This window comes from Notechis scutatus, chromosome 1 (genome assembly GCF_049901735.1).
Source record: "Notechis scutatus isolate UNSWTSFEM ecotype Mainland chromosome 1, rNotScu1.2, whole genome shotgun sequence".
Lineage (NCBI taxonomy): Eukaryota > Metazoa > Chordata > Lepidosauria > Squamata > Elapidae > Notechis > Notechis scutatus.
This window is the reverse complement of record NC_142009.1, coordinates 133,356,677-133,368,948: the sequence shown is the minus strand read 5'-3', so window position 1 is coordinate 133,368,948 and position 12,272 is coordinate 133,356,677. Positions and strand designations below refer to the sequence as shown.

Below are 12,272 nucleotides of genomic sequence, written 5' to 3'. Positions count from 1 at the left end.
GATAAAGGGTTGCAGCTGTGCATAGCATTGGATAGAAACCTAAGCAAGAATGTACCCCCCCCCCCCCAGTTTATACAGTTCTGGTTTGTAACACCTCCAGCTCACTTCCCATAATCATTCCCCCCTCCTCCCCCCGTTACTTATGACAGCCGAAAGATGCAAAGCAAAGGGAGAAAAATCTTGAAGGCTGACAAGCTAAAATGGTCTAGGATTTTAGAATTCAAACAGAAAAGCACCTGTCACCTAACATCTCAGACTTAACAATTGTTAAGAAAGACGAAGTCTGGATAGTGGCATTGCAGTACCTGGAGATAACAGAAGGGTTGAGAAAGAACTGGAGAAAATTACAAAATACAAAGACTTGCAAATAGAAGTAGAATGACTATTGCAAAAGGAAGCAAAGACAGTGTCAATAATAATAGGTGCCTGGAATGCAATCCCAAAACATTACAGAATCACCATCAGTCAATTTCCAAACGCAGCTCTACTTGCAACAGTTTACACACCCTGCAATGACATCTTTTGTTGTTGTTGTTGTTCAGTTGTTGTGTCTGACTTTTCACAGCCCAATGGACCATAGCATGCCAGGCACTTGTCTTCCACTGTCTCCTGACTAATTTCATACACAAGCAGGAGTGGGATTCTACTGGTACTGTCCGGCTCTACAGAACTGGTAGCTCTGAAGAGCAGCAGATACAGAACTGGTTTTGGCCCACCCGCCTGCCCGGGCTCTTACCTGTCCTTTATTTCCTGCTTTTTCAACCGTAGCTGCTTTGCGCGGCACAGCTGCAGTTGAAAAAGCAGGAAAAAAAGGGCTTTTCCAACCGCTGTGCACCTGCATGCAGTGCTTTTCAGCTGTCCGGGCAGCTCAGCAGGTCATAAATTGCACTCGCGCGACACACAGCAACAGAACCGGCTGTTATACTGGTTGGATCCCCATCCCCGTACACAAGGATGGTTGAGCTGTGAGGGTTCGACTATCAGCCAGTTTGCTCAAATTCCTTTCATTGAGTTGATGACACCATCTAATCATCTCATCCTCTGCTGCTGTCCCCTTCCTCTTTTACCTTCAATCTTTCTCGACTTCAGGATCTTTCCTACCTCTTCTCATTAGATGGCCAAAGTCTTTGAGCTTCAGATCCAGTTTCTGTCCTTCCAAAGGACACTGGGGGTTGATTTCCTTTAGGATTGACTGATCTCCTTGCAGCCCGAGGGACTCTGAAGTGTGTTCTCCAAACACTACAGTTCGTAAGCATCAATTCTTCCAAGCTCAGCCTTTCTTGTGGGCCAACTCTCATAGCCGTACATTACTGTTGGGAAAACCATAGTTTTGACTACGGTCAGATAAGAACATCTGTCTATCCGAAATCCTTGGGAAGGACTTGATAGGCAGATATGACACCTTCAGCCTTAACATCTGGCTGACTGCTTGACTAACCATAATATTATAACAAGCCCACCCATCCTTGTGTATGAATTAGCCACTGCGCCCCCCCCCACTCCACGCCTTCTTGTTTGTTCCTATAGCCACCTACTATCAATGGGGACATTCCTGTTGAAATAATATACCCCCCTCCTCTTTCCTTAAAACAACAGGCGTTGCTTCCCTCCCAGCCGAGAAGCCTCCCATTCAATCCGTGCTATGCCAAAATGGGAGAGGGTGGGACACCTCAGCCAAGCGTGCCTGACCCGCCTCCGCAAGGAGCGGCGGCGGCGGCGTCTTGCTAAGGAAGTCGGGCATGGCCAAGGCTGCCTGATCCTACCTCGGCTAGCCGGCCATTGGGCGCTTTTTACCCCTTCCCCCCATCACGCAACGCCACGGTAGTGCAAGTATTGAGCCCCGGCACTGTCAGTTAGCAGCCGTCGGGCCCCGCCTCGGTCGGTCGGTCGGCGGTGTATATGTGTGTGTGCGTGTTTGTGGGGGGGTGTCAATCGGTCCCGCCTCTTCTCGATCGATTGGGGCCGGAGCTGCCTCGGGATTGGTCAAGGAAGCCGTCATTTGCCCGGGCGAGTTTTGCTGCTCTCTTCTTGTCACGCCGCCGCCGCCGCCACTCGGGGTTGGGGCGTTTTTGCGCGCTGTGGCTGCCCTCCTCCTCCTCCTGCTGCTGCTGCTGCTTTCGATGTTCTGAGGCAGAAGGGAGGGGAGAGGTGGCGGCCGCTGGAGCTTCTCCCGTTTCCTTTCTCTCTCTCTCCCTCCCTCTTCTATCATTTTGGCTTGGGGGTGGGGTGGGGTGGGGGAGCGCCTTCTCCGCCATGGCCACCAGCACCACAGGCTCCACGCTGCTGCAGCCTCTCAGCAACGCCTTTCGGCTACCCATAGACCAGGTGAGGAGCCCGGGCGCGCGCAGGGAAAGCAGCTCCTTTCGAAAGCGGGTGGGGTGGGGTGCGGGGCGAACCGGCCCGAAGGTTGGAGCCCCTCGCTACCTCAGCCCCACCGCCTCTCACCCCATCCCCTCGCCATCTCCGAGCCTTCCTCCCCCCGCCCGCTGCCTCGCAGTTGCACCCCGCGTTGGCCGCATCCCGAAGGGTAGCAGCCTTTTCTAAATGCATCGAGTTCGGCTTGCAAAAGCTCTTCCTTTTCGGTGCGCGAAGGTCTGGTGGGGTGTGTGGGGATGGAGGAGGTCGTGATTTATGGGCGCCTTCGTCCTTTTGTATGCGTGGAGTCCTGTGCCCAGGGTGTGTATATTTGCTTGCTTGCCTACCGTTCAGCCCTTTCCCCGGAGTTAAATAGCTAACCTGGGTAACCTGGCTTGTTTGCTCAAATGCGGAGAAAAACGTGGAAGTTAAAACGCCTACTTAAAAGTCTTTGTAGGCAGGTAATTACCACAGTCTTGAAAATTGATATGCTTGGAACCCACAGGTTTTGACTTGTATTTTTTTTTTTTAATATAAAGTGAGAAATTCAGGATCCTTTAAAACCTGGGGTAAGATTACTGTTGATCCTCCTGGTGAGGGTTAGGATTTCATAGGTATCGGTTTGGCCTTAAGGAGTCATAGGGGCACCTTTTTTCATCTGCCTGGCTGTGTGATGCTAGATACTTGCAGGGCTTTAACAATTTGTGGTTAACAAATGGACAACGTTGTATGAATGGCACCTACTTATTTGGTATCTTTAAATAACTGCAGTGTATTCTGATGTTTACTATCCTGGTAACTATGCTTTGTAGGAAAAGATGCAATGTTATGTGCCTGTGAAGTTCATAAATGTCACCAGTTAATTATTTCCCAGAAACAGAGGCACACCTACTCGGGATGATTAAAATTCACAGCAAAATTAGTATGTATTTTAAATAAGTTTACATCTTACTGAAAGCGGTACATTTTGTCACACAGTGCAGAAATGATCGCTGTGAAAATCTTAGTTTTAAACTTATTTAGGTTTTCCATTGTATGAAAAAATGTTTACAATGGTCCAATATGGATGTGAACTTATTAAGAAAAGTTAAATAGAAAATGTAACTTTCTTTTCACCCCAAACTGTTTCTGATAACAAGTATTTACCAATGTAAACAACATTTTAAACAAAACCACTGATAATGAAGAATAAGAGTAGGAACAATAGGGAGATAACACGTTTTTTGCAATATTTTTTGAGTAGTATTTATATATTAACACAAGATTCCTATAATATGATTTGAATAAAGTAGGACTGAATCACTTTCAAATTCAGCTGCCATTTTATTTACAAGTAGATAGCTAGATCATTGGCTTCTCGTTACAGAAAAAAAATATTTTTGAAAGTATGAAACCCTCAAAATAGGACATGGAAGAAAATCACACTCTGTATATATAAGGGAATGTTTGCAACAGTGGCAAATATCTAACTTGGGTGTAGGATGAGGGTGGAGGTTCCTTCTCTGAGCTTGTGGGTTGGTTTCCCACAAGAGAATGTTGCTGAGGGATGCTATGAAACATTAGGGTATTTAAATCCCATTAATTTCATTGGAAGAGAGTTTTACAGAGACCAGTGGAGCCACAAACTCCTTAGCTTAGATGAATGTTAGGCATTGTATTAATTTTTTCATGTTGAAAATGTTTGAGCAACATTATATACTGCTCACTTAACTTGAGATAGGTTGCATTTATATAGTTTAGATTTACTCCCCACATTACTAATGGGACTGGTATTCAAACAATTGGCTGTCTTGTCAAAGACGCTTCATGCTGTAATTTACAGGACCATTCAGTGCGAGCGTTAGCATTATGTCACTAATACTTCTCTTTTGCAGACAGTATGGATGTTACTATACTTGCTGAGCATTCAGGGACTATATATCATTCCTACACCTATCTTATTGCTATTTCTTATAACAAAGCAGTTGTGGAAAATAACATTCTCAGTAGTAAGAACTAAGCATATAATCTGTTGCAGAAATATCACTGTTCAAAAAGCCATTTATAGTAGGAGTAACAGATCTGGTTTGCAAATATTTGGATGACCACTAGATGGAAGGCAGGAGTTAGAATTTTTGTACCTCTTTGCTACCATCTACTGCTCCTCATCTAGATTTTTGCTGCCTAGATCCAGTAGCCCTGCTTATGCAGTATTTTATGTCAACACTGTTGGTGGATTACTTCTAAATTTTGTGATAAATATATTAAAACGTTTTCTAAAATTCTCTTACGGTGGACTAATAAGTAACTGTATGATAATTCTTCATCTCCAATGACTGTTGAAATATAATTAACAGTTATAATGCTGAGTACAATATTTAAACTGTCCAAAATTGACAGCTTTATTTACTGTCCAAGAACTTATTTAAAACTTTCATTAGAGAAGTCTCAGCAAGTCCTAGTTAAACATACATTTGTGATGCTCCTCTGCACAAAACACATCTTATATGCACATGCAGATGTCACTATAAATAGAAACCCCTTAGGGCTATTTTTCAAACATTTGAGTTGGAAGCTGATATTATTTATATCATCTATGTACCCCATGTGTACATTTTCATGTACTGAACCCTTTAATTCCTATACTGTACATTGTTTCATCTGTATCCTTGGCTACCTTTGGGGCCAATTTTAATAGGCAATTGTGCAATAGCATTCCTTATTGCTGACTTTGGATACATATGATTTGTTATTTCTTCATTTCCTATACTTGTTACCTTGAATTCCTGCTTCCTTTATATCTTTATTTCTCCATTGTTTTAAGCAGCAGCAGCGACAACAAGGTAAAGATTTAAAGGACAAATAATTGTATTGTAACCTAAGCTGTCTCTTCCATTTACTAATTTTGGGGAATAGCTACTCATGTTCAATCCAATTATGAACAGCTAATAAAGATTTATATTGCCATGTGTAGGATGGCAGTAAGTCTATAGTTGTAATACTGTAACTGTGGGGATATGGCATTGATTGAATTTTGTTCATTTTGAAACTGCAAAGAGTGAATCAAAATCAAAGAGTAGATGGAATGACTTGCAGTGCTATAAAGAGGGAAGTCCAGAAATATATTAATATCTTTTGTATGGCACTGAGAAGAATGAGCAGTGACGTCTTACTTTTATCTTGGATATAAAGCGCAGTGATTTTATTCTCTATTTGCTAAAAAAAAGTTCTCCGGTTCAGTTGAAGTATACTTCTCCGTTTTGCAATTTATTTGATATCTAAAATTGCAATCAAGGGCTTGTCCCTGCCTTTAAAATAGAAGCTGAACATCTGGTTTGGTTCTTTTTTTTATGATTTGAAGGATGTATGCTAAGCATACTTTATCTTTTTGGGCAACAAAATAAGCTATGCTTTGCTTAGCATTAATATGCTAACTTAATGTTATAGAGTACTGTATCAGTATTATAATTCAAGTTCTTTGTTAGGCTAGCAATTAACTTGCAAGTTAAATCAAATTTTGCCTAGGGTATAGAACTGTCACTACTTTGATCACAAATGTAGATGGTCTACATTGGAAACCTGAAGAAGCTGCAGTTTTATTACCTTTGCTGGCAGATTTGATGGCCATAGCGTCTTTCTGGTCAACCTGCAGAATTAAGTTTTGGAACATTGTATTTCAATTGCACATGCTTTTTCTACTGGATTGTGGTTAGAAGGAGAGATTATCTGTTTGGCACCATGGTTTGTTTGCCTTATGGTATTCTGTAGGGCTATTTTATCTCCTGTGTTTTGTATCCCCAAATTTTAATATTTAATATTTTAAGAGCATGTTGTGGGTGTACTAAGGAAAAGTTACTGTAGTATGTTTGCCCATTTGCAAAACCCTTATAAACCTATGCAGGCGTTTAAGATTTACAGGAGATACAGGCATGTGGGGAAAAATATATTAGCGTAAATTGCCCCCACTCAATGGGACCTGTTTGGAATTCTGATTAGTTGCTACTCTTATTACTTTCTGAAAGAGTGCCCAGTTGTATCTTTTTTAATGTATCCCCTAAATGGTTATTGGTTTTAATGTTTTCGTAATATATTGCCTTGCCCTCCTATGTGATTATTTGAATTGAATACATTATTTTAACAATACGCAGAAAGGGGATTTAGAATGATTTTTCATTACGTAAAATAAATCTGCAAGAAAGATGGGAAGCTAAAGAAGCATCTTATCTTAACTGAGCAAGAAATTCTGAAACTACAGTACCACATGAAAAAAACAAGGAAGCTCAGAATCCTGCGAGTGATTAACTTTTTAAATATAGATCAACTATGCTTTGGAATGCCATCTTAATTAAGGTTCTCTTTCTAATGTAACCTGGCTATAGCAATGGAGAAAGCTTAACTCTTTATTAAGAATATGCTTGCTAGTTATTTTCCTTATGGAACTGTAGGCAATAGAACTAGGCAGAAACAATACAGTATTTTCTTGCTGAAATTAGTTCAAAAGACACAGAGTTCATGGACAGACACATGATACAAGCTTATCAGTGATACAGTTTTTCAACATTGTAAAAGATTCTTGTTAACTGGTTTCTAGATCTGTTCCTTTATTATCTTGGTTTTTCCTTTGTGCTTTCAAACCAGTCTTGACCCAGGGCATGTTCCTGCATTTTTAATGGCACTTTTAAAAGTGGTTTGCCATTGCCTCTTCTCTAGGGCTGAGAGAGAGTAACTACCCGAGGGTCACAGGCTGTTTTTTTGCCTAAGGCACAACTAGTATACACAATCACTTGGTTCTAGCCTGGTGCCTTAACACTACTCTAAATTGTCATCATATACTGCTTTTGTTAGTTCTTGTTCAGTGTGTAGACCAGGGGTCCCTAAACTTGGCAACTTTAAGACTTGTGGACTACCATAGCTGGCTGGAGAATTCTGTGAGTTGAAGTCCGCAAGTCTTAAAGTTGCCAAGTTTGGAGACCTCTGGTGTAGACTAATATTATGGATGCAGCTTGGTAGAAGAACCTGATTAATAGTGCTCCATTCTTGCTTAAAACAATTTGGGGGGAGGGAACGTTTGTATTTCTCTTGAACAACGGCGCCCAGATAAATCTCTTTGAATGAAATAATAAAAATGTCTTCTGCTTCATAGTCTTTGAAGGTGGACAAAGTAGAGACAATAAACTGCATTGTAAAAATTATCTAAAATGCTTAATTTCCAATATTGTTGTGGCAATTTATTGGTACGTTGTTAGTTGTACAGAATGCTGGTGTGTTTCATTTATATGGAGTTGGATTTTTCACCTGAAGTATGAAAAAAGAAATGAAGAATCTAACCTTGTGACTCATGTGTCAGATAAGTTGTGGTCTAACCTGTTTGTTATTAATTGTGAAACATCCCAACTATCTTCAGGGACAATTCTCACCCTTGAGGAATTCTAATTTTTATTATCAACTGTCATGTCCTTGTATGAAGATTTTCTTTGTTCCAAGGTAGGCCTATGTTTTGTCTTTGTTTGGTCTGACCCCAGTGATTGTAGCAGGCAGAAGTGTCTTCTGGCATTGCTGGATTTTTTTTTGTTTTTTGTTTTTGGTGTTGCCATAGAAATGGGTTGCTCTGATAGACAAGAGGTTCCCTACAGCTGCTAATCTCATGATGGCAGGCAAAAGTCATTATTCTAGATTCTAGAAATCAGGAAAAAGACTATCTAAAATCTTCCATCTCAAACTGAGAACAAGTTTTGAACTTAGTTTGTGAAGGCATTAAGAGTTCTAAGCCAAAATTGCCTACAGCTATAAAAGTGAGCTGTGAGGAATAATCAGGCTTAATAGAATCACTTACTGTGTTTTTGGCTGTGGGGAATAAATATACTTGGCTTAAGAAAAGGATTACACTATTTGTATTAAAATGAGAGGGTACAAAAAAAATTATTAGCTTCACTGTAAAGGAATGCTTAATAATAATAAGCATTCCTTTTATAATAACGTATATACAACATAGGCTACCACATAAATTTGATATTGTTTCATTTTACATTGAAGCATATGCTTCAATGGAACACGTGTTTATCTCCTGTGAAGGTGAATATTCTATTCTGTGCCCGTATAGCAGTTTTACCCTTCACCTGCTATAGCACTAATGGTACCTGAAGAAAACGTGTGAGAAATAGGCAAATTTTAGCAACAGAGATTTGATATAATAAGGCTAATTTGTGCTGTTTATTGGCAGGAGCAATTTAACATGACTCCTAGTTAACTTGTGAATGTCAGCCTTTTGAATTGGCAAGGCTGATATTGCAGAAATTGTCTAGTTAGAAGTTTCTGTTACAACCTGGGATCTTTCTGTTCTCCATAGAGCTGCTGTGAGCATCCAGAGTGGGAGGTGCTCCAGTCTCCACTCTCACAGGCTGAGCTTGAATTGAGGAACGCTCCTCCTCCTCCACGTGACTCCTCCGTAGCGTTCCCCAGTTTTAGCTCAGCCTCGTGTGAGACAGGCTGTGTATTTCAGAGCTCTTGGCCGACTCAGGATTCTCTACTCTTCTTCAGGTTGGATCGTTTTTTTTCTCTTTTAGCCTGCGCAACTGGGTAGTTTTGGGTCGATAGTCTCCCTAGGGGAGCGTTTCTCCACCCCAGGGGGTGACAATCGGGAGGAATACCAGCGCTTCGCGCTGTTTCCCCCACCAACCGCATCAAGCCCTTTTTCTCTGCGCCGCTTCTCTCTCTATTATAACTGATAGCGGCTTGATTCCCTGACACCCGAACGGTCGTTTCCCCCCCACCGAACGCCACGCTACCAGGGGAGAGCTAATCTCTCCCCTCCTCCTCCTGTTTTTGCCCTTGCAGGGCTGTTTTGCATTGGGGGAGGATTTCCACTGCTGAGAGCCCTCGGATTACCAGCGCCGCTCGCGGCCGCCATTTTGGGCGCCGCCTCGTGGCCGGGCACCATTTTGCTCGCTCATGGAGGCTGCGTGGTTTTTTCTTGAGCTCACTAGGCAGATCCCCGGGGACTGTTTAGAGCTACTTATCTCCTCCTTCTGTGTTTTCGAGGCTCCTATAGCCGGATTTCAGTGAGAAAATTCCGTTGGCTATCCCGCAGCCCATCAACAGGCGAAGTAGCAGCACAACCCAACCTCCCAGTTTCTGCCTGGGGAGGCAGCTGCTGGAGGCCCTACCTTCCTTTTTTTCTCTAGGCCTCAGGCGTTCATTTGGCTAATTGGACAGACTTTTTTGTTTTTTTCCTTGGCAAATTCTCCGGTTCCCCCTTTTTTCTTTGGGCAGAACCTCATTTTTCCCGCTGGATATATATTAAAAAAAGAAATTCCAAACAGGGGGGCGTGAAACAACCATTAGGACACCCGGCCTTGTTGCAGGTCGCACACCTAGACGAGCCAACCGTCTCATATTAACTTTGAATTTTTTTCCAGCATTCTTCAGATGGCAGAGGACAATTCTTCTAGAGGACCTTCTCTGAAGGCCAAATCCAAACCCCATCATTTGCGCAGGCAGGCTAAGGAAACCTCCAAAGCCTTCCAGAGGGATGCCCTCAGATGCCATAAGGCATTGGAGAAGGAAATTGATAGGCGAACTAGAGAGTCACGTTCAGTGCCTCCGGTCCTCTCTCCCTCCACTCCCTCTACCTCTACACAACCCCCCTCCTCCTCCAGACTATTCCTCCTTGTCTAGGCGCAGTCCGCCTGCTCAGAGTCATCAGACTTCGGGTTCAATGGCCAGATTGGCCCCCGAAGCTACCTTCACCCCTACAGCTGCTGGCTTACGCCAAGAGGAACCAGAGGAGGAAACCACGGTCGAAATTCCAGAGAAAATAAGATCCTGGATGGAGTTGGCCACCTGCCAAGGGATTGCGGAAGGTCTCCAGCAGATGGCCAGACCGGCCTTCCAGCCTATGGCCCCTGAACCCAAGTCTCCATCTGCCAGATCTCTGCCCAGATCGGATCTTTCCCATGGTCAGGTACTCTCGCAGAAGGACATCCCTCTTTCTCACGGGGTGGTGGAGGAGGAGGAACAAAGGGACCCGATTCAATTCGGGGATGATGAAGACTTTGAGTTGGGGTCCATGCTCTATAGCGAGCCCCTTTCGGAGGCGGAGCCAATGGAGGGAGAGATGTCAGAGGATGAAGGTCTCACCCCTGACCAGCCCGCCTTTGTAGGGTTATTTAAACCGCACCTGTTCAAGTCCCTACTTTTCAAGACCAAAAACATCTCAGGCCTGAACACCCAGTCACCCTCTGAATCCCTCCCTGCAGCCTCAGAGGGTCCTGACGACTCCATTTTTAGGCAGCCGGTAGTGGAGGCCGAGGTCATTCCAGCCCCACCTATTTTCTCTGATCTGGTTTCAAAGCAACTGGCCTCCACAGGGGCGCCTCCCGCCCCCTCCAGCCAGGTCAAGAGGTTTTTTAACCTCGACGCAGGTTTCTCTCTTCTACTAGACACTCCCGTGGTCGATGAGCCCATAGTGGGCTTAGCGTCTTCCTCGACCCCGAGCGACGCTCTGGAGGCCCTAAAACCAGAAGACAAGCGGGCCTTACGCCAGGCTCACCAATCTGATGCCTGGGCCATTAGATCGGCTACGGCCGCATCCTTCTTCACCAGATCCTCAATCCGGTGGCTTCACCAGCTAAAACAGCATGTCCCTGCATCCAACGTTAGGGCGCATCAGGACATCGCAAAGCTCACGGCTGCAGCTGAGTTCTCGGCCGATGCCACTTACCATTCAGTGAAGTTCTCCACCAGGGCGATAACATCGCATGTCATAGCCCGCCGTCTGCTCTGGCTCCGACATTGGCAAGCGGACATCAAGAATAAAATAAAATTGGCATCAGCTCCCATTTCGGGAGATAAATTATTCGGATCGGCCCTTGATCCCTTATTAGTCGAGAGTCGGAATAAGAGCAAATATCTCCCATCTCTTTTTCGGCGGTCCGAATCCAGGGCCTTCCAGCCTTTTCGACGAGGGTCCTTTCGTCCCTCCTACCAGACCTCTTTCTCCCCCAGGTACCAGAGATCCCCCTCCTATAGGCCACCCCCCTCCCAGGATCGAGCCGACTCAAACGATAGGAATAGAAGGGGCGGTTCCTACAAAAGGCCCTTTCGGGGATCAAGGGGCAGGCCCTTCAGGCGCTCAAGATAACCCACTCCACTCCCTTCCCATCGGCGGGCGTCTCAACCATTTCGCCAGCCAATGGGATTCTTCCACATCTGATGCCTGGGTCAGAGACACTGTTAGATTCGGTCTTGCCCTCGAATTTCAGTCCCCCCCGACTTCTTCATGACATCTCCCCTTTCCAGAGACCATGCCAAGCGTACCCTCATGGATGCCGCCATCCGGCACCTCCTCGACATAAAGGCTATTCAACCCGTTCCCGCCGCTCAACGAGGGCGGGGCTTCTATTCTCACTTGTTTGTGGTCCCAAAGCATTCGGGGGGATGGAGGGCGATATTAGATTTAAAACGGCTCAATCGCTACTTGTCTCCCCGCAAATTTAAAATGCACACGTTACAATCCATCCTTCTGGGTACCAGACGAGGGGACTGGCTCACTTCCATTGACCTCTCAGAGGCATATTTACACATCGCAATTCGGCCCGCTCATTACAAATTCTTACGTTTCTACTATAATAAACAACACTTTCAGTACGTTGCCCTTCCCTTTGGATTGGCCTCAGCCCCCAGAGCCTTCACCAAGGTTCTCGCGGCCCTGGCAGCCCATCTTAGGAACCTTCCGGTCCGCCTCCACTGCTATCTGGATGACATTCTCATCCTGTCCCCCTCCAAACCTCAAGCAGAGAGGGACACCAAGATCACCCTTTCTGCTCTCCAGGAACATGGATTCATGATAAACTGGAAAAAGAGCCACCTATCACCATCTACCCGGCTAACCCACCTGGGGGCGGTGATTGACACAGTTCAAGAGTTGGTTTTTCTGTCAC

General features: G+C 44.5%; 1 protein-coding gene across 1 annotated transcript in view; it reads left to right on the top strand.

Moving 5' to 3' along the window:
• The first annotated feature begins 2,015 nt into the window (after positions 1-2,015).
• MBOAT2 (membrane bound glycerophospholipid O-acyltransferase 2) overlaps positions 2,016-12,272 on the top strand; it is a 110,814-nt gene continuing 100,557 nt past the window's right edge. The window contains exon 1 of the mRNA XM_026674341.2: positions 2,016-2,325. Coding sequence (XP_026530126.1) covers positions 2,254-2,325 — 72 coding nt within the window. The 5' untranslated portion in view covers positions 2,016-2,253. The remainder of the gene's footprint in view (positions 2,326-12,272) is intronic.